We start from the raw sequence: 20565 nt of genomic DNA, 5'->3' as shown, positions 1-20565 counted from the left end.
CATTTCAACATTTATTCTTTAAGATGAACTAGTAGTTATTTTTATATTACTTATTTTTAAATCATTACTAAATTATATATCTTTAATTTTAATATATATAATTTCATTAGTAACTATTCATTATAGATAGTACATATACAGATAGTATAGATAGCTTTTTTATTCCAGTAGTTAGAAACCGTTTGAAATCTAAACTAACTCCATTCTGAGTAGTTATTAACGGGATAGTTCACCTGAAAATGATTAATGAATAATTTCTCAACCTTATGACGATCTAAACCCCGTAAGAATTACGATTTTTGACTTTTTAACTCCAAGAGCTTTCTGACCCTGATGCAGAGAAGAAGAATTATTGATAAAATTATCATTTTATTTTTTTGTGTGTGTGTGCAACAAAAAGTATTCTCGTAGCTTTATAAAATTACAGTTAAATACTATTTTGTCAATATTCTTGGCACCTTTCTGGTCCTTGAATATGGTAGTTGTGTTGCTATCTATGAAGGGTCAGAAAGCACTTGGATTTCATCAGAAATATCTTAATTTGAGTTCTGAAGATGAACGAAGGTTTTACGGGTTTGGAACAACATGAGTAATTGATAACAGAATTTTCATACATGGGTGAACTATCCCTTTAAGTAAAAAATAAGCTTTATGGTTGTGTCTCATAAACAGGTATCTAATAAATCTGGTAAAACTAAAATTGGTCCAAGTAATAATTGGAATACATTCTAATCAGAAGTGAATTTTTGATATCTAAACGCAGATCTCCATATAATTCAATGGGGTAAAAAGCAATTTGTCAATAATAACCGAACAGTTAAGGAATTGAAGTGAAGGACTTATAGATACTATTAGATTATTTCTACTACAAGTACTAGAAACATCAAATAGCTAATAATAGTTCAGGAGAATAAATGTTAAAATGGCATGCCACGAGATTATTAGGTGATCTTATAGCTAGATGCCGCTCGCCTGAATCTGACTTCTCAAATTGCATGTTGAGTTGCAAGCAGAAGGATTCACACCGTCTAAACTTAGCTCTCCTAAACGTCAAAGTCTGTGGCAAGACACGATGTGTTTTAGTTACGTGATATAATTTTTAAAACTTTTAACTTATTTATTTAGATCATTTAAACGCTGGAGGACTTCGTTTAAATGTATGTTTTTAGGAAAATAAATTGAAGAGCGCGAGTGCGATGTGATTTGGGTTTAAAATAGAAACTGAGAGTGTTATAGCCCAGTAATGCTTAAGAATCTGTGATAATAACAAGAGAAACGTGGGGCTCGCTATTTCGAGGAAGCGATTTATTAATGCAGCGGTGTGAACTCTGAAAATGGCACTGGGAATGATTTCATTTTTGGCTCTCTGCACCTTTTATATTCAAGGTAAGTTATAACACGCTAATGTTAAGTAATTCAAGTGGTGAAATTATTTAGAAGAGATAATTGATATATTTAAGGTAAAGTTATTATTACAGTCATCAGATAATTCTTATTTATTACTTTTATAAACTGCAATAATAACATCCCTAATTAGGTGAAGTCTTAACAACTAGCTTACTAACTAATAATATGCAGAAAATTATGTTTATTAAGGCAAAAGTCATAATAGTTAATAGAGCGTTTGCACTTAAGTCACGATTACCGAGATGCGCGGCCCTATTGGCGCTGCGGTACTCGGATGTAAACAGTAGCTACTGACTGCACGGTTAATGCTCTGCTAAAAAAAAAACAGCATATGCTGGTTAGATATGTTTTGGTGCTGGGATGCTGGTTTTAGCTGGTTTATGCTGGTCCTTTCCTGGTTAATGCTGGTCCTTTGCTGGTTTATGCTGGTCCTTGACCAGCAACATGACCAGCATAAACCAGCCAAGGACCAGCATTAACCAGCAAAGGACCAGCATAAACCAGCTAAAACCAGCATCCCAGCACCAAAACATATCTAACCAGCATATGCTGTTTTTTTCAGCAGGGTGTACTACTGAATACGTTGTTCTGCTAAATTTTGCTTTCTAAACCATGAGAAAAACGTGTGGAAGATGCTAAATCATATAGGCTAGAGAGGACTTAGTAAGCAGGAAAGGGCACAATATTTTGACAAACTAAAGTTAATAAGATACATACGGGCAGTATTAATTAAGATATTAGCTTAATATTTCACCTCCCTGACTGGAAATTATAAGAACAAACTCAAATGTTGTCAAGTTTCTTACCCTGGAAATCCTGGTTCAGTTTGGCCAACCACAAATAAACAGAAAAAAAATAAAAAATAAACAGAAAAAAAACAGCATATGCTGGTTGGGTATGTTTTGGTGCTGGTTTATGCTGGTCCTCATGTTGCCCATGTTGCTTGTCAAGGACCAGCATAAACCAACAAAGGACCAGCATAAACCAGCAAAGGGCCAGCATAAACCAGCAAAGGACCAGCATAAACCAGATAAAACCAGCATCCCAGCACCAAAACATACCCAACCAGCATATGCTGTTTTTTTTTGTTGTTTTTTTTTACAATTTTTCTCAATTGCTTAAACACATTTCTTGAAATTATGCCTCTTATTTGCGAAACTCTAAACACAAATCCACAACTCCTAACTCAATTCCCCAAACTTCCTATATTGAGGTCAAAATGAAGCTCTCCACTCAAAACAACTCAATCTTGCTGAAAAACCAAACTTTGCTCTCAGACATGACACACAAATCCTCAAAAACACACACACACCACAACACAGTTTTACACACTGATGGGATAAATTCAAAACAATACAACAAAAACAATACAAACAATCTATGCCTTTGCAAGTGTTTTATTCCTTAATTTAATGTACTGTAGAGTACAGTACAAAACAGCAAACAACAACAAAAATAATTATTCTGCCCAGCATCCTGTCTTTGGTCTGGGACAGGCCAAAGAACCTCTTCAGCATCACAGGCTAAATTAGCCCTGGCCAGGCAGCAGGGGTCAAATCCTCTTGGATGCCTGATCCAACCCTGGCAACTAAAATATATGAGACTGCTTGTCTTCTTGCCCTTGCCCTTCTTCTGTCTCTTCCACGTTGTCGTCGTCATTTTCCTCCTTCTTCTCCTCCTCTTCCTCTTTCACCTCCTACTCTTCCTCTTCAAAATTACACATTACTGTATGTGGGATACTGATTGAAAAAGACTGGATAGGATTCACAGTTACACTTGTACTAGTGGTCTGACAAAAATAAATAAATAAATAAACAAAATAAAAACGCATTACAACGTCATTGTGAAACAGAAAAGAAAAAGAAATATAAGCACAAAGGTGAAAATAAAAATTAGAAAGTCCACTGTCAGAATTTGTAACTCCTGCATTGTCCTCTGTCTATATATGCTTTCCAATTGAAGGTTCGTGAGATGTACCTTTGAGCTATTTCAGAGAACTGCTTTATCATTGGTTGATCTATATTATCTTCATTAGTGAAAGTCAAGATTCACTTGAATAATTTATGGCAAATTTACAAAAAGTCTAATAGAAATGATGTAGAATATATGATTGACAGTTTATGACAACTAGATCAAAAATTTTGCATTTCGGTAATGACTTATACGATGAGCTAATGACTTGATGTTTTGAGGGGTAAGACTATTGCACAGAGAACTATATAATACATTTTGAGCAACATATAGCAACTGATAATGTAGGAAACCGCAGACAAATGTATATAATCAGTTGTATGAATGTACCAAAGCAATCGCAACTTGATCAGAAGAATGAGAAGCTTTTTATGATGTGCACAAGAGACTAGATGATGTGGATGTTGAACAAGTAGTTTTGACAATTTCATTTCTGATCTGAGAAATGCACCAAAGTGACTGAGAAAAACTGTAAACTGACTGTGGCCCTTTTATCTCCATCTAAGGTTCTGAGTGGTGTGAACTTCGCAGACTTGAGTGAACAATGTTGAATGCTTGTGCTTTCTAAATGACCACATGGTGTAAGCACTGAGAAATGTAGGGATTTGTGTGTAGTTTTGCAGTAACAGTTCAACAAATATAACTCATGTGTCAAAGCAGGGCATAGTGTTTATTGTTTAGGGAAATGGGTGTGCTTTTTCAAAAATGGCGTTATAGTTTTGAAATTTTAGTTCAAAAGACTGGCTATAGTGTTTTAGCAATAGAAAAAAAATTGTAAGCAGGGCAGTTTTTTACACACTATTCCTTGATATGTTATAACCTTTGGCAGTCTATAGTACTCCAAATGTTTTTTCCCAGTCCGACCGATTAGTACAGCCCAAAACATGACAGTAATTGACCATTTTCAGCAGCAAAAATGCATGTGCAATTTTCATTTGATGACGTGACATGAAAACACTCTATAGTAAGAATTGGTCCCCACTAAAGTGTAACCAAAAAGGAACCCACTGTCATACCAGTAATGAATAATAATAAACTTACATCACTTTTTTTTTGCTTGTTAAACATTCTGTCCATCTATTGTCTCAATATGTCTCATCGTAGTGCCGCAGGGCCAAACTGGATGTGCTGAAGTTGACTCCATGACGGAGGCTGTGGCCGGAGAAGGCTTTCTGTTGGGTTGCATTTCCTGCAAAAGGAGAGAAGAAGTGCCTGGTTCTGCTATTGTCGATTGGCACTACAAAGCACCTGGAACTGAGGAGTTTGTCCATGTTAGTACAGTAATGAAGGTTGATGCATATATGGCTTTTCACACTTGAAATAGTTCAAAGAAAGATTTTCATTCAAGTAATATCTCTATCCCTCTCAGATTTTTCAATATGAGTATAATAAACCCACCATTCTTCATGAAAACTTTGAGGGAAGATTAGAGTGGCATGGAACTATGGGGACAAGGGATGTGCAAACCGGTTCTGTCTTTATTCACAATGTCACATATAATGACACTGGGACTTACCTCTGTACCTTCCACCGTACACTGTTCCTTCCTGTGGATTATTTATATGTGGAAATAAATAAAGAGGTGGAACTCACAGTTGTAGGAAAAGGTGAGATGCATTTAACACCCTTTACATAGTGATACATTTGAATTTCAACAAGTAATCTGAATATCTGTATATGTTACTCCCCAAGCCAATCCTGAGCTGACGGCTGTAATCTCTGAGATCATGATGTACGTGCTGATCGCAGTTCTGCAGCTGTGGATGATTGGAGTGCTGATTTACTGCTATAGGAAGATCTCAGCTGAGAACGAAGCTCGAGAGGCCAGAAAAGCTGCACGCTCTCAAAGCAAGTAAGGCTCACTTTTGTGTTGTTTGTTTTACACAGCAGGCATAATGTTATTTTATATCATTCTGATTCAAATTTTCTGTTTTTACAGACTCGTTGAGTCGAAAGACCCTTGTGATGGCATTTATTTGGAATAGCTACAGTTTTGGTTAGCAGGTTTATTATTTTTAGTGAATAGAGACTAGGATTATTAAATCATTGCTGATATATCTGATACGTAGTCTCAAAGGAATCACTGCAAAAATAAATTGTTGAGTCAACTTAAAATAATTTGTTACCCTGCTGCCTTAAAATAAAAGTTTAGTCAACTTAAAATGTTAAGTTGTACTAAGTGACAACTTAGAGATTTGAGTTGACTTAACAACAAATTTGGTTTGTTAAACTCAAAAGCTGGGTAAGTTACCTGGTTGACTTAAAATTTTGTATCGACTAAATATCTAAGTTGTCACTTAGTACAACTTAACATTTCAAGTTGACTTCTAAGTTCTAAGGCAGCCAGGTTGCAAAGTTTTTTACAGTAGAATTTTTACATTTGCTGAAAATGTACTCACCCTCAGGTCATTAAAGATGTAGATGAGTTTAGTTTCTTCATCAAAAACAGATGTGGAAAAATTTAACACCATTTTTACATCACTTGCTCAGCAATGGATCCTCTGCCGTGAATAGGTGCCGTCAGAATCAGAGTCCAAACAGCTGATAAAAAAAAATTACAATAATCCACAAGTAATCCATACAACTCCAGTCCATCAATTAACATCTTGTGAAGTGAAAAGCTGAATGTTTGTAAAAAAAAAACAAGCCCAACATTAAGACTTTTTCACTTTAAATGTTTGCTTCAGGCCAAAATATCCACAATCCATAATAACACTTCCTACAGTGAAAAAATCCAGTCCCTTTTCACTTGTAAACGGTGCTGGATCTGTGCATATTTTTCTCCTGATTCATGTAAATCAACTTTTTCACTGGAGCAATATTACAGGAAGGCTTGAAGTTAAAAGTGCCCTAAAGGTGGATTTATTACAAACCTGAAGTCACGTTGATTGCTTGTGGATTATTGTGATGTTTTTATCAGACTCTCATTCTGACGGCACCCATTTACTGCATTATTGACCAAGTGATGTAATGCTACATTTCTCCAAACATGCTCTAATGAAGAAACAAAGTCATTTATGTCTTGGATGACCAGGGGGTGAGTACATTTTCTGCATATTTAAATTTTCAGGTAAACTATTCCTTTAATAATGAGGATGAGGAGGAGCCAATACAAACATCTGTATATTTCTAGTGACATTTCTACAGTAGCATAGCATTGACTAAGCTAATACAGACTAAGTCACATAGCAATAACAACAAATACAGCATTGTATTAATAAAATATTATATGCAAAGTTGAATCGGGAATATAAGGAGATTTTAATTGAATTACATCAGTCTGAAGAAATGGTTTGCAGTTTCTTGATTTGCTTGTTTTTGACTGCTGATAAAAAGAGTGATAAGAAGTCGACGCAGACAGTTTTTCAAGATATTGGATGTTTATTATCTTCAAGATTTTGGATGCACCTGATTTTGTGACAGTTGTCTACTTGGAAAATAAAGTAGAGGAAACAACATTCAAATGATAAGTTAAAATGTCTAAACACCATTGGTTTGCTGTTATTGTGAAATATGTATCATGTACACTAATTAGAAAACAAGTAAATAAACAACATTAAATGTAAAAATATCCAGGTTTGCTCACTGACCCTCCAGTTCTTCTATCAAACAACGCTCAGTGACCTTGAGAGCTTTGTATAAAGCATCTTTCCCTTTAATTCCAGCAGATTTAATTGGACCCATGAGTAACTCTCTCATCTGGTTTTGTGAAGTTTTCTCAGCACGGATGTTATCGTAAACCTCATCTGTGATGACTCTCATCTGAAGAAGTTCATCTAGGACGCCGTTTACGTTATGCACTCGTTTTATCAGCTCTGCCCGATTCCAATCGATGAAGTGCTCTATGAAAGAGATGGAAACAAGCATGAGGTTGGATTGTGAGGACACTGGTGATGGAGTTTATATTAATAAGTGACATTTAGGTTATAAATGAACGCTCTCGTTATCTCTACTAAACAGTAAAGTAATGTGAAACCTTTTTCCAAAATAAATGCCGTTTAAAAACAATTGCACTTATTCACCGTTAGATGGAGCGCTTGGGCCTGGTGAAGGAACAAGTGAAGCTGCTGAAAAACAAGTTGAAAAACAAGTTAATGGTTTTCTTTCAGTGAATCTCCACCTTGCTCATTCACACACGTGCACCAAAAACGAAATATATGTGGATACGGTGGTTAATGAAGAACACAGCTAATTATTATTATTACTATTAGCCTTTCTCCATGCTTAAAATGTTGTTCTCTTCTTAACGATTGCAACCGTGGCGTTTTACACGAACTTAAAAGGAAACTGAAAGTAAAATTGAGTTAAAGTCAACTCGAAATAGGAATCGATTTTTCTAGTCAATTCTAATTAGTAGGTTATTTCATAAAACAATTATTCACGAAAAACAAATGTAATTCGCATTTAAATTCCGTTTCTCTTTTAAGTAGCACCAGTAAATAAATAAATAAGAATATATGTCTGTGGGTGCAACAATTAATCTATGTGCACTATATTCTCCAATTTCTGGTTTCCTAAACTTCATCTTACAAGAGTGAAAGACAACCTTCGCCTGCTCCTTAAGAATTTAGTTTTGTGTTTAAATTCATTTAACTTAATAATAGTTTACTTACATTGTCCCGTGTTCTGGATGAGCTCATTTGCTTGTTCATGACGGCCAGCAGCCTTTAAAATTTCGACTGTTACAGGAACAGCTCCAGTCTCTGTGAAAGTGGTCACCATTAAACTGGCGAGATCTAAGTGGTCTTCCAGTTTTTCGACTGCAGCTCGTCGTACGCGCGGTTCTGCCTTCCGGTCGAGCAATTTGCTTTTAAACTTTTTCTGACCTTCCTGCCCCAGATCCTCAAAAATATCCTCCAGGTGACCCTTAATAGTTTTCTCCATGGTTCCTTAGTTCTTTAAAATGGTCGTGCTTTTTCTAAACGCTGCTGAGGAATAGGATGAGCTGCTGTCGAACAGACCTCCTCCTTATAAGGTTATGATTGATGTGTACAGTAGGTGTGTCTTTAGACTTATTGTAAAGTTTCCCGCCCTATATAGGCGACTTTCTTGGAAATACTATAGGTTACATGGAAGTGTAGGCTACTTGGTGTTCAATTGCTTTTCTGAAAGCATTAGAGGCGCAAATGCCATGTTATTTTGTTGTGAGACATATAAGGTAGGGTAGAGTGTTTATCTAGCAACAGTTTGTAATCTAATACACACAATATTTGTAATGTATATCGACTCTAATGATTATGTAATGTGTTTTACCCTATTATTTTAATGTATTATCTTAATTATGAACACACAGGTTTGAATAGTGCAAGAAGTTTACTGCACTTTATTCCCATGTTATTCTTCTAGCTATTTCTCTGTCTTGCACATTAACAGAAAACAGAAAAAGGTGGATAGCACTCCAGAATCCTGACTCAACCAAACTGTTCCTCAGAGAAAGTCCTGATAGGCCTACTTTGTAGGAACACAGGAGGCATCTGTGACTTCTTTCCCACACTTTTCATGATCCAAAAAACACAGGTATGATTCAGTGAAACAATGAAAATGACATGCACACAGACTAGTTCATCTAGTACAAAGTTCTGTGCAGCTCACGTGATCTTCTGAAAACGTTGGTTTCACACATTGTTAGTTACACCCCCAGCTTTACTTCCTCAATCCTGAGTCAGTCAAACACTTCACATGCAGCATTTTTGTGCCTTGTAAAGAAAACTGTTTTTTTGACTAGTTTCAAGGTACTGTAATATCTAACACAATGTTTTCCTTCACAAGTGCACCTGTGCTATCATTATTATTATTATCCAATGCAAAGACTTCATTATAGCTATAGCTGTTATGAAAAGGAAGAACGATAGCAACTGTATTCCTTAGATTTATCACGAATGTTCACAATTGTTTATAAAACATACACTAACTTTAGCATTTAGTATTTGGGGAACAAATGGTTACAGAAACTTAGTCACTTAATACACAGGGTGTGTTGTAATTTATGCCGGTGGCATTTTAAAGTCTTTATAGTTCCGTATAACATACAACAAAAAACAATGTTTATACTAGACCGCACATTTTATTGTATCAGAACAGGTTTTCTCTTCAGAGGAAAAGCATGTAAGCCATCAATTAAAATTCAAAACACTTATTTTTGAAAGAAATATTTTTTTAGACACATAGAGACTTGTTCAGGCCTCACTGGAGATACATAGGCACTTGAGGGTCTATAAAAATACAAAACTTGTATATTAGAGGCCAGGGAACAGGTAGAACAACTTTGGCAGCGATGCTCTGTCTTTACATGCCATTTGTCTGTAGCGCCCCATCATATCTGAGCTGTCAAAGCGTCTAATAACCTGGAAAAAAGAGAACATAATGAACATCGTTGACACGAAAGTTCAGAAAAGTACACACATATACAATAATTCACAGAGGTTGCTCTTGCAGCAGCATCTGATTTACCTTCCTGAACAATTCCTCAATGTGATCCCCATGTGCGTCCTTCATTAACACATCCACTATGTTTTGGACATAAAATGTTCCATTCTCAACATGCCTGTAGGACTTGGTGTCTGTAGAGACATTTCAACAGAGCAATTAGGTGCTTTTACACTTTACAAACAATTATGAAACTGATACTGAATGAGCTACTCCTGAAAATATGTTTCGGTGGAACTTATTCATGATTTTCTGGTTGGTCATGATTTCCTCCAATTAAAAAAGTTTTAGTACACTACCAGTCGAAAAGATTTTTAATGTGTTTTTTTTCTAAAGAAGTCTCTTCTGCTCACCAAACCTGCATTTATTTGATTTAAAATACAGCAAAAGCAGTAATATTGTGAAATATTTCTGCTATTTAAAATAACTGCTTTCTAATTTAATATATTTTAAAACGTAATTTATTCTTGTGAACAAAGCTAAATTTTTAGCATCATTACTGTTAATTTATTGATTATTTATTCATTTATTATTATTATCAATATTTTATTTTTATAAAATTTTTATTTAGAATTCTTTGATGAATATCCAAATATCAGTATTTATCTGAAATAAAAAGCTTTTGTAACATTACACACTATACCATTAAAACACACACACACACACACACACACACACACAGTATATATGTATGTGTATATATATTTTTTTTAAGAAAAAAATTTAAGAAATTACTTTTATTTAGCAAGGATGATTTAAATTTATCAAAAGTGATGATAAAGACATTTATAATGTTACAAAAGATTTCTATTTTAGATAAACGCTGTTCTTCTGAAATTTCTATTCATCAAAGAAACCTGAAAAAAATCTACTAACATAATAATAATAAATGTTTTTTGAGCATCAAATCAAAATATTAGAATGATTTCTAAAGGATTGTGTGCCTGGAGTAATAATTCTAAAAATTCATTAGATTTTAAAATATATTCAAATAGAAAAGAGTTATTTTAAATAGTAACATCGGATCAACTAAATTCTTTAAAAAACATTAAAAATCTAACTGTTTAAAAACTTTTGACTGGTCGTGTACATCTTCAACTAATGAAAAACAATGTTCAGATGCTTACAGTATGTTTTTTATATGCAATAATCTGATCTGAATGCACAAATATAGCTAAGACAAAAACTGATTTTTTTTACCCGGGGTGCAGGACATCAGAGCAAGGAAGTCTTTCTCCTTGTGCACAAAGTCATCGCCCTCTATTTCTTCGCCACTGGCCCAAACACGTCCACTCTCCCCTGAAAAGATATTCGGATAAGAATGTGTAATCCTTGTTCAACAGGTTTTTCAATCTACAATCACAGGTGAGATGTGTAGTTGTTATGATGATGAGACCTCAAATATAGAAGAAAACGATGAACAATTGTATTTTTTCTGTCATTGTCGTACCTCCCCTGCAGGCTTGGATAAGAATAACCTTTGGTTTATCACGCAGATCAGGACAATTCTTAGTGTTCAGACAGCGGTAGATTTTATCAACTGGGAAGACATCAGAAGGATTGCCTGATGTATAATGGACACCCAATATGGCATCCCTTTGGCCGTGGGACATTATAACCACAAAGGTGCTGTCCGAATGTGCATGTTCTTGGCGTTGAGCAAAGTCCTTGAGTGCTTCCTCCATTTGCTGCCAATCAAATAAACTCGATTTAAAAAAAATCAATAAGATAAACATTTAATTGCATAATGATAAAGGGTTTCAACATCTAGCTTCATAAGAGCAGACTTGTGCACCTTTGCAGAGAGATTTTTGTACTTGACAACTTGATAATCCAGCTCCTTTAACAGCCATTCCATGTTTTCTTCATCTCTTTCCGCTCCTCTCCTTGTCATATCCTCATCTTTAAAATCGATGTTGTTAATAAGCAGGGCCAGACGTTTCCTTACAGACTTGTCTTTCACTTGGTAAATCTAAGAAAAACAGCCAAGAAATGTTCATGCATCATTAAACCACAGCCTATTCAATAGCAAACTAGAGCAACTATTTGATGAATTTGAGGAATACTTGCCTCCGATCCTTTTTCTCTAATAATTTTGTCTTTAAATGATTGGCTGCATTTAGTAACACTTAAGTGTTTATGCCAATCATCTGACAGAACATAATCGACCTTCGTACTCTGACCTGCTCCTGAGTCTACTACATCCACAGGTGATGGGGCCACAGGTGACTGGGCCACAGGTGACGGGGCCACAGATAAACCTAGACAACAGAACAGGTCATGAGCATATCAGTAATCCTATTTTGATACATATAATATTCCTCAGCTCTTTGTTTTGACATTCCATCCTGAAACCCCAGTTCAAGTCCTGGTATGTTCAGAAGTTTAAAAAATGCCGAAACGAAATGATTTTCATTCATTTGGATTATTTTAACAGTTATTGAATGCGCACTTAAGGCTACGAAAACCGTCCTATACTCACCGCAAAGCAATAGTTTAGCCTACTGAACTTTCAGCGCGATATAGACTGCCTAGGCTACACCGACAACTGTAGTATGCTTCCGAAACGTTTTTGAATCAACCTGAATGAACCACAAGTTCAAGTCCGCCTATTAATCGGACTCGAAACGAAATTATTTCCCGCTTTTACACTCGCCGGCAGTTAATGGCGCTTGCCGACAAAACCTGAGGCAAATCTGCGACGTTCCGCTGTTTGAATTTTAAAATGTTTAGCACGGTAAATAGCTATTAAGCCTATTAATATATACTTCATATATTTAGGCCTACTATTTATATATATATAATATTCCTCACCCCAATGTTTTGACCAACCTTAAACAACAGACTACTAGTCCCGGTATGTCCAGAAGTTTAAAAATATACCGAAACGAAATTATTTTCATTCATTTGGATTCTGTTAGCAGTTTTTGAATGTGCATTCTTAATAGGCTATACCGTACTAAAATACTTTGACAGAACTTGTCACCGCAAATAAATAGGTTATTGAATCTATAGCGCGATACAACGACCACTGTGGAACGCTTTCGAAACGTTTTTGAATCAATCTGAAAGGACAATGAGTTCAAATGATTCTAATCTAAGTCTAATCAGAATCTAATTCCCGCTTTTACACTTGCCGGCAATTTCTGAGGCAAATCGGCGACGTTGCGCTGTGTGAAATTGGAAAAAAAAAGTTTAGCACGTTCAGCCTATATGTAGCTACTACAAATATTTACTTTCCAAACATATTATATATGTAAACTAGATACTTAATCAATATACAGGCATGTCTATATATAGCTAAATGGGAGACAGGACCACAAAACCAGTCGTAAGAATCAGCTTTTTAAACTGAAAGCTGAATAAATAAGCTTTCCATTGATTTATGGTTTGTTATGATGGGACAATATTTGGCCGAGATACAACTATTTGAAAATCTGGAATCTGAGGTTGCAAAAAATTAATATATTGAGAATATCGCCTTCAAAGTTGTCTAAATAAAGTTAGCAATGCATATTACTAATCAAAAAATACGTTTTGATATATTTATGATTGGAATTTTACAAAATATCTTAATGAAAAATGATCTTTACTTAGGCTAATATCCTAATGATTTTTGGCATAAAAGAAAAATTGGTCATTTTGACCCATACAATGTATTTTTGGCTATTGCTACTACTATATCCTTGCTACTTAAGACTGGTTTTGTGGTCCAGGGTCACAAATGTATAGCCTAGTCTATAAAGTCTTGCAGAGCGAAATGATTTAATTGTAAATCACATAATCAATGACATACAGTTGTGCAGTGTGAAAAGAACAGCAATCCAGTGACTTCCTATAAATCGTATAATGTCTCAGCGGTATGTACACAAAGTAGAAATACAGGTATGCTGCGATGGCGCTGTTTTTTCCCTTCCCTTTTTATAGGACGACGGGTCTTTATGGGCAAACTTTGGCCCTTGGTCTCTGGTTTGGGGATCTCTGCTGTAGACCTAATAAACAATGACTTTTTTTTTTTCAATCATCATGTTGTTAAAGATAACTATAATGAGTTTTGTTGAAATTTTATAAATATGAATCTATGCTACCATACTTTTGTTGCTATTACAATGTTTCTGTAATAATATGCATGTTGTATTTCATTTATGCCTCCTCTGAAGAAGATCTTTAAACGTTTAAAGTTTTGGTAAAAATATTTTCAATTTATAATTGCATTAGAAAGACCTAAAAACGACTGGCAACAGACATCCGTCTTCCTTCCTTTAGTTTCGCTTTTTTTTCTAAATAGTTTACTTACCTTGTCCTGTTTTCTCTGTGAGCTCCGTTGCTTGTTCGTTAAAGCCAATAGCCTTTAACATTTCGAGTGTTACAGAAACCGCACCCGTCGTTGTGAAAGTGTTTACCATTAAATCGGTGAGATCTATGGAGTCTGTAAGTTTTTCGATTGCAGCTCGTCGTATGCGCGGCTCTACCTTCCGGTCACACAATTTGTTTTTAAACTTTTTCTGACCTTCCTTCCCCAGATCATCAAAAATATCCTGCAGATGATCCTTAATAGTCTTCTCCATGGTTGCTCAGAAGTTTCGTGCTTCTTCCAGTAGTGCTGTAGAAGGTTTTCACGAAAAGGCTTGTTCAAACCTCGCCCCCTGTGATCTCATTGTGTCGCCTGCATGTTTGTTTCACTTTTTTTCAGAGCAATGAACAAGTGTAGTTGACTTGCGCCTCTTAGTAAGAATCTAACAATCTAAATACTTCCTGTTGGTTCTCAGGGTAGCAATTAACCCATTTGTAATAACCGAGTAACAACATTTTGTAAAAAGATGTACACTGTAACATATAATTTATTTACAAGAATGCACAATCTGATGTCAAAACATCAATTTGCTTATGAAAAAATACATTTACAAGATTAGTGTTCCAACGTCAAAAGAGGTAGCTAACAATGTTTTCTAAAGGCACCTAACTGCATTCGATGGCTGATTTCAGATCCATAGTTGAAAATCAACTCATTCAAAATCCAAATCAGTATATATCTTTAAACGGAACATCAGTCTTTTCTCTGTCCTTGCTATTTCCATGGCATGACTTCTGATGTTTTGCAGTTCACTTAGATGATTACAGGCATTCCTCTAATGTGACCAGGAAACTGTGGTTTCCTCCGATCTGGTTGTGTTTACTACAGGTTGTGGAGATGCACCATTTGATGGTGAGATGTTTAGACTTGCAAAGACTTCGTGTGCCGTTTTCCCGAGCATCCCTTGCACGTCACAGACAAAGCGGTAGACGTAACGCTTCCCTGCTGTTTTGTGAATGATGTTTTTGTGGTAGTAGTAGCGCAGTCCACGACTTAGCTTCTCGTAGTTCATTTTAGGCTTATTTTTACACTGTCCCCACCGCTTAGCCACCTGGTGGACACAAGAGAGATGTTAAGCATCTTAAACCAACCTGTAAGACCACTTCAGAACAACTTGGAGAATGAGAAAATGCTAGATGTAAAGATAACAAATGCCGTTTTGCAAACTTACCTCTGCAGGATCTGACATTTTAAACTCCCAGCCATCTCCAGTCCAGCTAATGAACGTGTGGCAAGCAGAATCTAACAGAAGTTCTAGCAGAAACTGCCAAAGCTGGATGGGTCCTGATCCTGGTGGTGGACAACAAACAATATTGAGCCATGTGTTTTGACAAGAACAACTGATTCTCACTCTCTACTATGAAAAATGTTTATCCTTAGGACAATGCCTCACCTGGATAGGCGGACATGGGTGTCATTTCCCCCTCTCTGTCTGGTCTTTGAGATGGTGCGTTACGCCTTTTGGCCACACGGGGACAGAACTGCTCTGGGGATTTAGTAACTGGAGGTGATGAAGAGGATGCTGGCTGTCCAAGCAAGGAAGTGCAGTAACTAGGTGAGGGATAGTCGGACCAATATGAAGGCCTGCTTTGCTGCTCTGGCTCATACAAGCCGTATGTTCTCTCAGTATCACCTACACAAGAAAAATACATGTTTATTTCAATGGCAATATTTTAAAAATGAAAAAATGTCATTTTCAATAATAATTATGGATATACACTACCAGTCAAAAGTTTATGAGCAGTAAGATGTTTTAATGTTTTTTTTTAATTCAGCAAGCCTGCAATTATGTAATCCAAAGTACAGTAAAACTTTTAAAAATTGAAATATTTTTACTATTTAAACTATTACTATTAGAATATATTTTAACATGTAATTTATTCCTGTGATTTCAAAGCTGAATTTTTAGCATAATTTCTCTAGTCACGTGATCCTTCAGAAATCATTCTAATATTCTGATTTGCTGCTCAAAAAACATTTATTATTATGTTGAAAACAGCCAAGTAGAATTTTTTTGGTAGATTTCTTTGATAAAGTTCAGAAGAACAGCATTTATTTGAAAAATTGAAATCGTTTGTAACATTATAGATGTCTTTATCATCAATTTGAATCATCCTTTCTAAATAAAAGTATTAATTTCTATAAAATATTCCTAATGGTATAGTGTATAATGTTACAAAAGATTTTTATTTCAGATAAATGCTGATCTTTGGATCTTTCTATACATCAAAGGATCCTGAAAAAAAAAATGTACTCAACTGTTTAATAAAAAATATACAAATCAGCATATTAGAATGATTTCTGAAGGATCATGTGACAAAATTAAATTAAAATATATTCAAATAGAAAGCAGTTATTCTAGATTGTAAAAATATTTAAAAATTGTGCTGTTTTTGTACTTTGGATCAAACAAATGCAGGCTTGGTGAGCAGAAGAGACTTCTTTAAAAAACACAAAATATTATGGTAGTGTATATCATAATAAGTCTATGTAACTGTCAAATTCTTACCCAGATGGTCCAGACTGACGGTACCGGATGCTCCTCTGTGATTTGGACCTTTCCCAGGTTGGTAATGGCTGCTGGTGTCCATCCCTGGGCTGAATGAACTGGTTTGTGCTGGGGTGCATAGAGGAACAAGGTTCTGGTAGGTTTGATTTGATTCCTGAAAGGCAACCTGCTGCCTGTCTGCTACCATTCCTTCTGGAACTTTGGAAAAATGCCATAGTATGAGGGCATGCCACTTAAAAATGGTTTCAAACATCTTAAATTAAAAAAAAAAAAAAAAACTTTGATACTTACTTGTAGTATAGGATGCCCAATTGCTAAACTCAGGGAAGGAGTCCAGATTAAAAAGTCCAGAGTCAGTGGAGTTGACTGCAAGAGTATGACCTATTAATTGAAAAAAATTTTTTTTTGTAAATGTATGTAATCATTAAAAGCCTCCATTGTGACTTAATATAATGAATGTGTACACCATAAGATGGCTACCTTTAGAACTGTGTGAATGCTCCTTCTGGGGCTCTGAGTATGTTTCTGGATACTGCTGTTGGACAGGTCCTTTGCTGTCTAATAAAAAGGACAGGTCTTCACCACTGCAGTCTGGAGGTACATTATCAAAGATGTCAAATGAATGAGAGCCAGGAGAAATGGTGTATGAACAATGTGACCTCCCATAAAGTTTTCTACACCTAGTGCTAGAAATCAAAGGAAACACTAGTAAAGGGGCTGTGACAGAGTGATGAAGAAGGCTGTAGGAGAGGGGGTGCTAAATCTGTTTGAGGAGGAAGTCTGGAGGAAAGGATTAGGAAGAGAGGGAGGGAGCAGAAAAACGGGTGTATCTTTAACCCGACCACCCCTATTTATTTTTTTCTCTACAATCCCTGGCTTGGACATTCCTAAATCTCAGAGCATGCATAGCCTGACATCCCCTTTTCCTGATGAGCTTTGAATTAGTGCACACAAACAAGATGTCAAGGTCTGAGTTTTAGGGGGTTGACAGGGGTGTTGCAATGCTGGCTTCGCAGCTCAAGGACAACGGAAATGTTTTGCACGGACATTCAGGAAACAAAGCTGGAGAAATACTAAATCCCACTAAATCTGACAGATTTTTCCCTTGAGGGCAAATTGAACGTGATAACTGCAAATATGGGCTTCGATCTTGTTATATTGAGTTTTATTTAAAGTGAATGGCAAAAAATGTATTAAAATAAGATGTTACCATAAGAGCTGAAGTCAAATCCACCAGGAACCTCCTGAGTTTTGAAATCTTCTGTGTAAAATCCAGCTTGATACATTTCCATATCTAAAAAAATAAAAAATAAACAGCATAATTTAGATTTAGATAACTCATTCTCTTCACCTAGTTAGTTTTATGTTTTGTCAGTCTAATAATTCAATTAAAAACAGTCTGATACGCATAATATATTAAACACATCACATTATTTTCAATGCCAAAATGCTAAAAATCGGACAGATTCAAACCTAATTGAATAGAAAAGCTTACCTTAAAGTTCTCACAGAGTCCTTATTCCAGATATCAAGTATTTGCCACAACTTCAAGCTCTGCCTTACAGGTCTGTTGACTGTTGCTGCTTGACTCAGGACCGTTATAAAGAGGCCGTGCGCGATGGGGCGTGTCCGGCGCGTCTTGTGAAGGAATGCGTCGTGACTCGCGGCTCCCTCCTTTTACTCCTCGTGACGTCAGACAGGAGTCACGACCACAGATTTGTTACCCTTCCATTCATAGAAAAGGTGTCCCTGGGGAGTAGAAAAAACATCACTAGACAGGTTTGATAGACATGTCCCCTTCACATTTTTTCCTGAATATCCTATGAGACAGTTTGACCTACAAGTTTTTATTCGATTTAAGATTAAAAGGCTTAAACAGTCTCGAAAGACAACATGTCTATGAATCTTTAGCGTTTTCGAAAATTAAATCACAGTCCGTTCAATTGGGCCTGTTTACTGTCACAAAAAGAAACGTTATTCGACGTTAAACGGTTCCACAAAGAATCTTTAATATCCACGGAACCTTTCTATTTCGCAAAAGCATCTTTATCGTGGTTAAAGATTCTTTAGATTATCAAAAAGTTCCAAGGTTCTTTATAGAACGATTTTTAGGAACCCCTAAGTGGCACTGGTTCTTCTAAGACAACCACTAAACAACCATCAGGCAACCACGTAAACTCCATGGAACCTTTACTTTTAATGTTTTGATCATTCAGCTTCTTGGTGACAATAAACTCTAGAAATATTACTGAAACATAACCAAAACAGCATTTGACAAGGAACGTGGTCGAAATGTAACATTCGACAAACTACTGAATGGACTGTACGTCCGTCCTCACAGCCTCGTTTTCATTCATAACTTAATAACAGGATCTACCATAAATGAAGTCCTAGTCCTAATAATAGGCTACCAAGTAAAACAATTAGTAACATTATTATTGATTATAAAAAGCAACGTTTTCGTTGTTGTGTTAGGTGTAACTTGTTTGTTAGAACTTGGGAAACGAAATACGCTAGAATATAAATTATACATTAGAATTGCATTAAGTCTATATTTGTCTGAATTACAGGCCTATAATTTATAAATGACAAGTGGCTACATCTACAGTCAAACTTAAGTTTATTCAGACACCTTTAACATTGCTCACATTATCACAGTTTATTCGCTATAATTTAGAAAATGGTAATAAAATATGACAAACTCAAGAGTTAAACTGTGTCAGAACAAATTCATCCCGATAATGTCAGATAACATCGATAGAAAGGTATGTAACAAAACATGGTCAGGTCAAATCAAATTTTTTGGTCCCACGTTTTTATCAATTTGACTGGTTTTCCACTGTGAAGACTTTTTGGTTATACTATGTATATCATTCACTTACATAAATGAACTTTAGTGTCCTGCACCCACTAGTAATATATAAATATCTGGTGTCTGAATAAGTTTTGGTTTGACTGTATAATCCTAGCTGAAAGTAGAACAGTTAATGCTAATTTGTTGGCGTCTATATCACTTAACGATTTGAATACATTCTTATAAAGTGACGAGAGGAGAAATGTTCTAACTGGAAGTTAGAAATAAGATCAATCAGAACCAGCAACTTTGACTTTAATGAGGCGTTCGTATCTTTAAAAGCCATTCAAGAGAACAATGGCCTGTAAAATTCCGAGTCGAGGAGGCCTGAAATCACGGCGTGAGTGCTTTGGACAGATAAGACCAACCCAAGGGTCTTGTATAAACAAACACCTCAGGCCATTTTCCTCCGGCGCGCAGAAAAAATACATCTGGAAAAGTAAGTTGCCAAATCGTGCAAGGCTTGAGTCGTGATTGAAGGAGCCCGCTCACTGAAGAGGATACAATCAGTGTCAAATTCCCATGGCACCTCCAAATGGCGCACGCCCTGTCTCTAAATCCAACATTTAAGATATGTTTTTATACTTTTGTAGTATTTAGACACACTAATCTCTTCAAGTTACTAAAATTATTTTTTTTTTAGAATAAGTTTATTAAACTATTGAGTAATGTTCACGAACTAGACAATATTTTATTTATCTGCTATTTGTTTTATAAGGACAATCTATGTGTGCATAACACAACGGATTCTCTTCAGTTCAAGAGTTTTGAAGCGCTTATGCAGCTGTTGATTTATGATACTGATACAGTGTTTCATATCACTTGTGGTTTGAGAAATCTATCTTAAGACGCGATTTCCTGCATTTTGTTATTTGCTATGTTTGAAGAAAAGGTAAAATGCATATCTATTTATATTCAAGGTAAATAACATAAAAACGTAGGTTAAGCCTAAATACCTGTTATGTTCTTAATCTTAAATGCTAAACAATCAAATAGAAATGAAAAAAGTGCAATAGCCGACCATTAATACGGTTAAAAATAAAG

The 20565-nt window shown here is 35.6% G+C and overlaps 4 protein-coding genes across 6 annotated transcripts; 1 reads left to right on the top strand and 3 right to left on the bottom strand.

Annotated features, from left to right (window-relative positions):
- The first annotated feature begins 1013 nt into the window (after positions 1 to 1013).
- On the top strand, positions 1014 to 5735 carry LOC141342289 (sodium channel regulatory subunit beta-1). The gene is made up of 5 exons (XM_073846713.1): positions 1014 to 1386; positions 4483 to 4649; positions 4748 to 4985; positions 5071 to 5230; positions 5318 to 5735. The coding sequence occupies exons 1-5, from the start codon at positions 1335 to 1337 to the stop codon at positions 5361 to 5363; spliced, it is 663 nt and encodes a 220-aa protein (XP_073702814.1). The 5' UTR covers positions 1014 to 1334; the 3' UTR covers positions 5364 to 5735.
- Positions 5736 to 6739: 1004 nt separating this feature from the next.
- pycard (PYD and CARD domain containing) lies at positions 6740 to 8339 on the bottom strand. 2 transcript variants are annotated; one of them, XM_073846714.1, is made up of 3 exons: positions 7992 to 8339; positions 7401 to 7445; positions 6740 to 7220 (listed from the first exon to the last, which is right to left on the bottom strand). In XM_073846714.1, exons 1-3 carry the CDS (start codon positions 8260 to 8262, stop codon positions 6961 to 6963), a joined length of 576 nt encoding a protein of 191 aa, XP_073702815.1. In that variant the 5' UTR covers positions 8263 to 8339; the 3' UTR covers positions 6740 to 6960. The 2 variants fall into 2 exon arrangements, with proteins under 2 accessions (XP_073702815.1, XP_073702816.1); XM_073846715.1 differs by having other exon boundaries at positions 7401 to 7442.
- A 1083-nt stretch (positions 8340 to 9422) lies between these two features.
- caspa (caspase a) lies at positions 9423 to 14501 on the bottom strand. The gene is made up of 7 exons (XM_073846710.1): positions 14102 to 14501; positions 11875 to 12065; positions 11600 to 11776; positions 11255 to 11492; positions 11005 to 11103; positions 9829 to 9938; positions 9423 to 9722 (listed from the first exon to the last, which is right to left on the bottom strand). Exons 1-7 carry the CDS (start codon positions 14370 to 14372, stop codon positions 9615 to 9617), a joined length of 1194 nt encoding a protein of 397 aa, XP_073702811.1. The 5' UTR covers positions 14373 to 14501; the 3' UTR covers positions 9423 to 9614.
- A 126-nt stretch (positions 14502 to 14627) lies between these two features.
- Positions 14628 to 18285, bottom strand: etsrp (ETS1-related protein). 2 transcript variants are annotated; one of them, XM_073846711.1, is made up of 8 exons: positions 18163 to 18285; positions 17878 to 17961; positions 17148 to 17258; positions 16959 to 17048; positions 16668 to 16865; positions 15552 to 15791; positions 15330 to 15448; positions 14628 to 15209 (listed from the first exon to the last, which is right to left on the bottom strand). In XM_073846711.1, the coding sequence occupies exons 2-8, from the start codon at positions 17957 to 17959 to the stop codon at positions 14934 to 14936; spliced, it is 1116 nt and encodes a 371-aa protein (XP_073702812.1). In that variant the 5' UTR covers positions 17960 to 17961; positions 18163 to 18285; the 3' UTR covers positions 14628 to 14933. The 2 variants fall into 2 exon arrangements, with proteins under 2 accessions (XP_073702812.1, XP_073702813.1); XM_073846712.1 differs by having other exon boundaries at positions 17148 to 17225.
- Positions 18286 to 20565: the final 2280 nt, after the last annotated feature.

This window comes from Garra rufa, chromosome 9 (genome assembly GCF_049309525.1).
Source record: "Garra rufa chromosome 9, GarRuf1.0, whole genome shotgun sequence".
Classification (NCBI taxonomy): Eukaryota; Metazoa; Chordata; class Actinopteri; order Cypriniformes; family Cyprinidae; genus Garra; species Garra rufa.
This window is presented reverse-complemented; position numbering and strand designations above follow the sequence as displayed.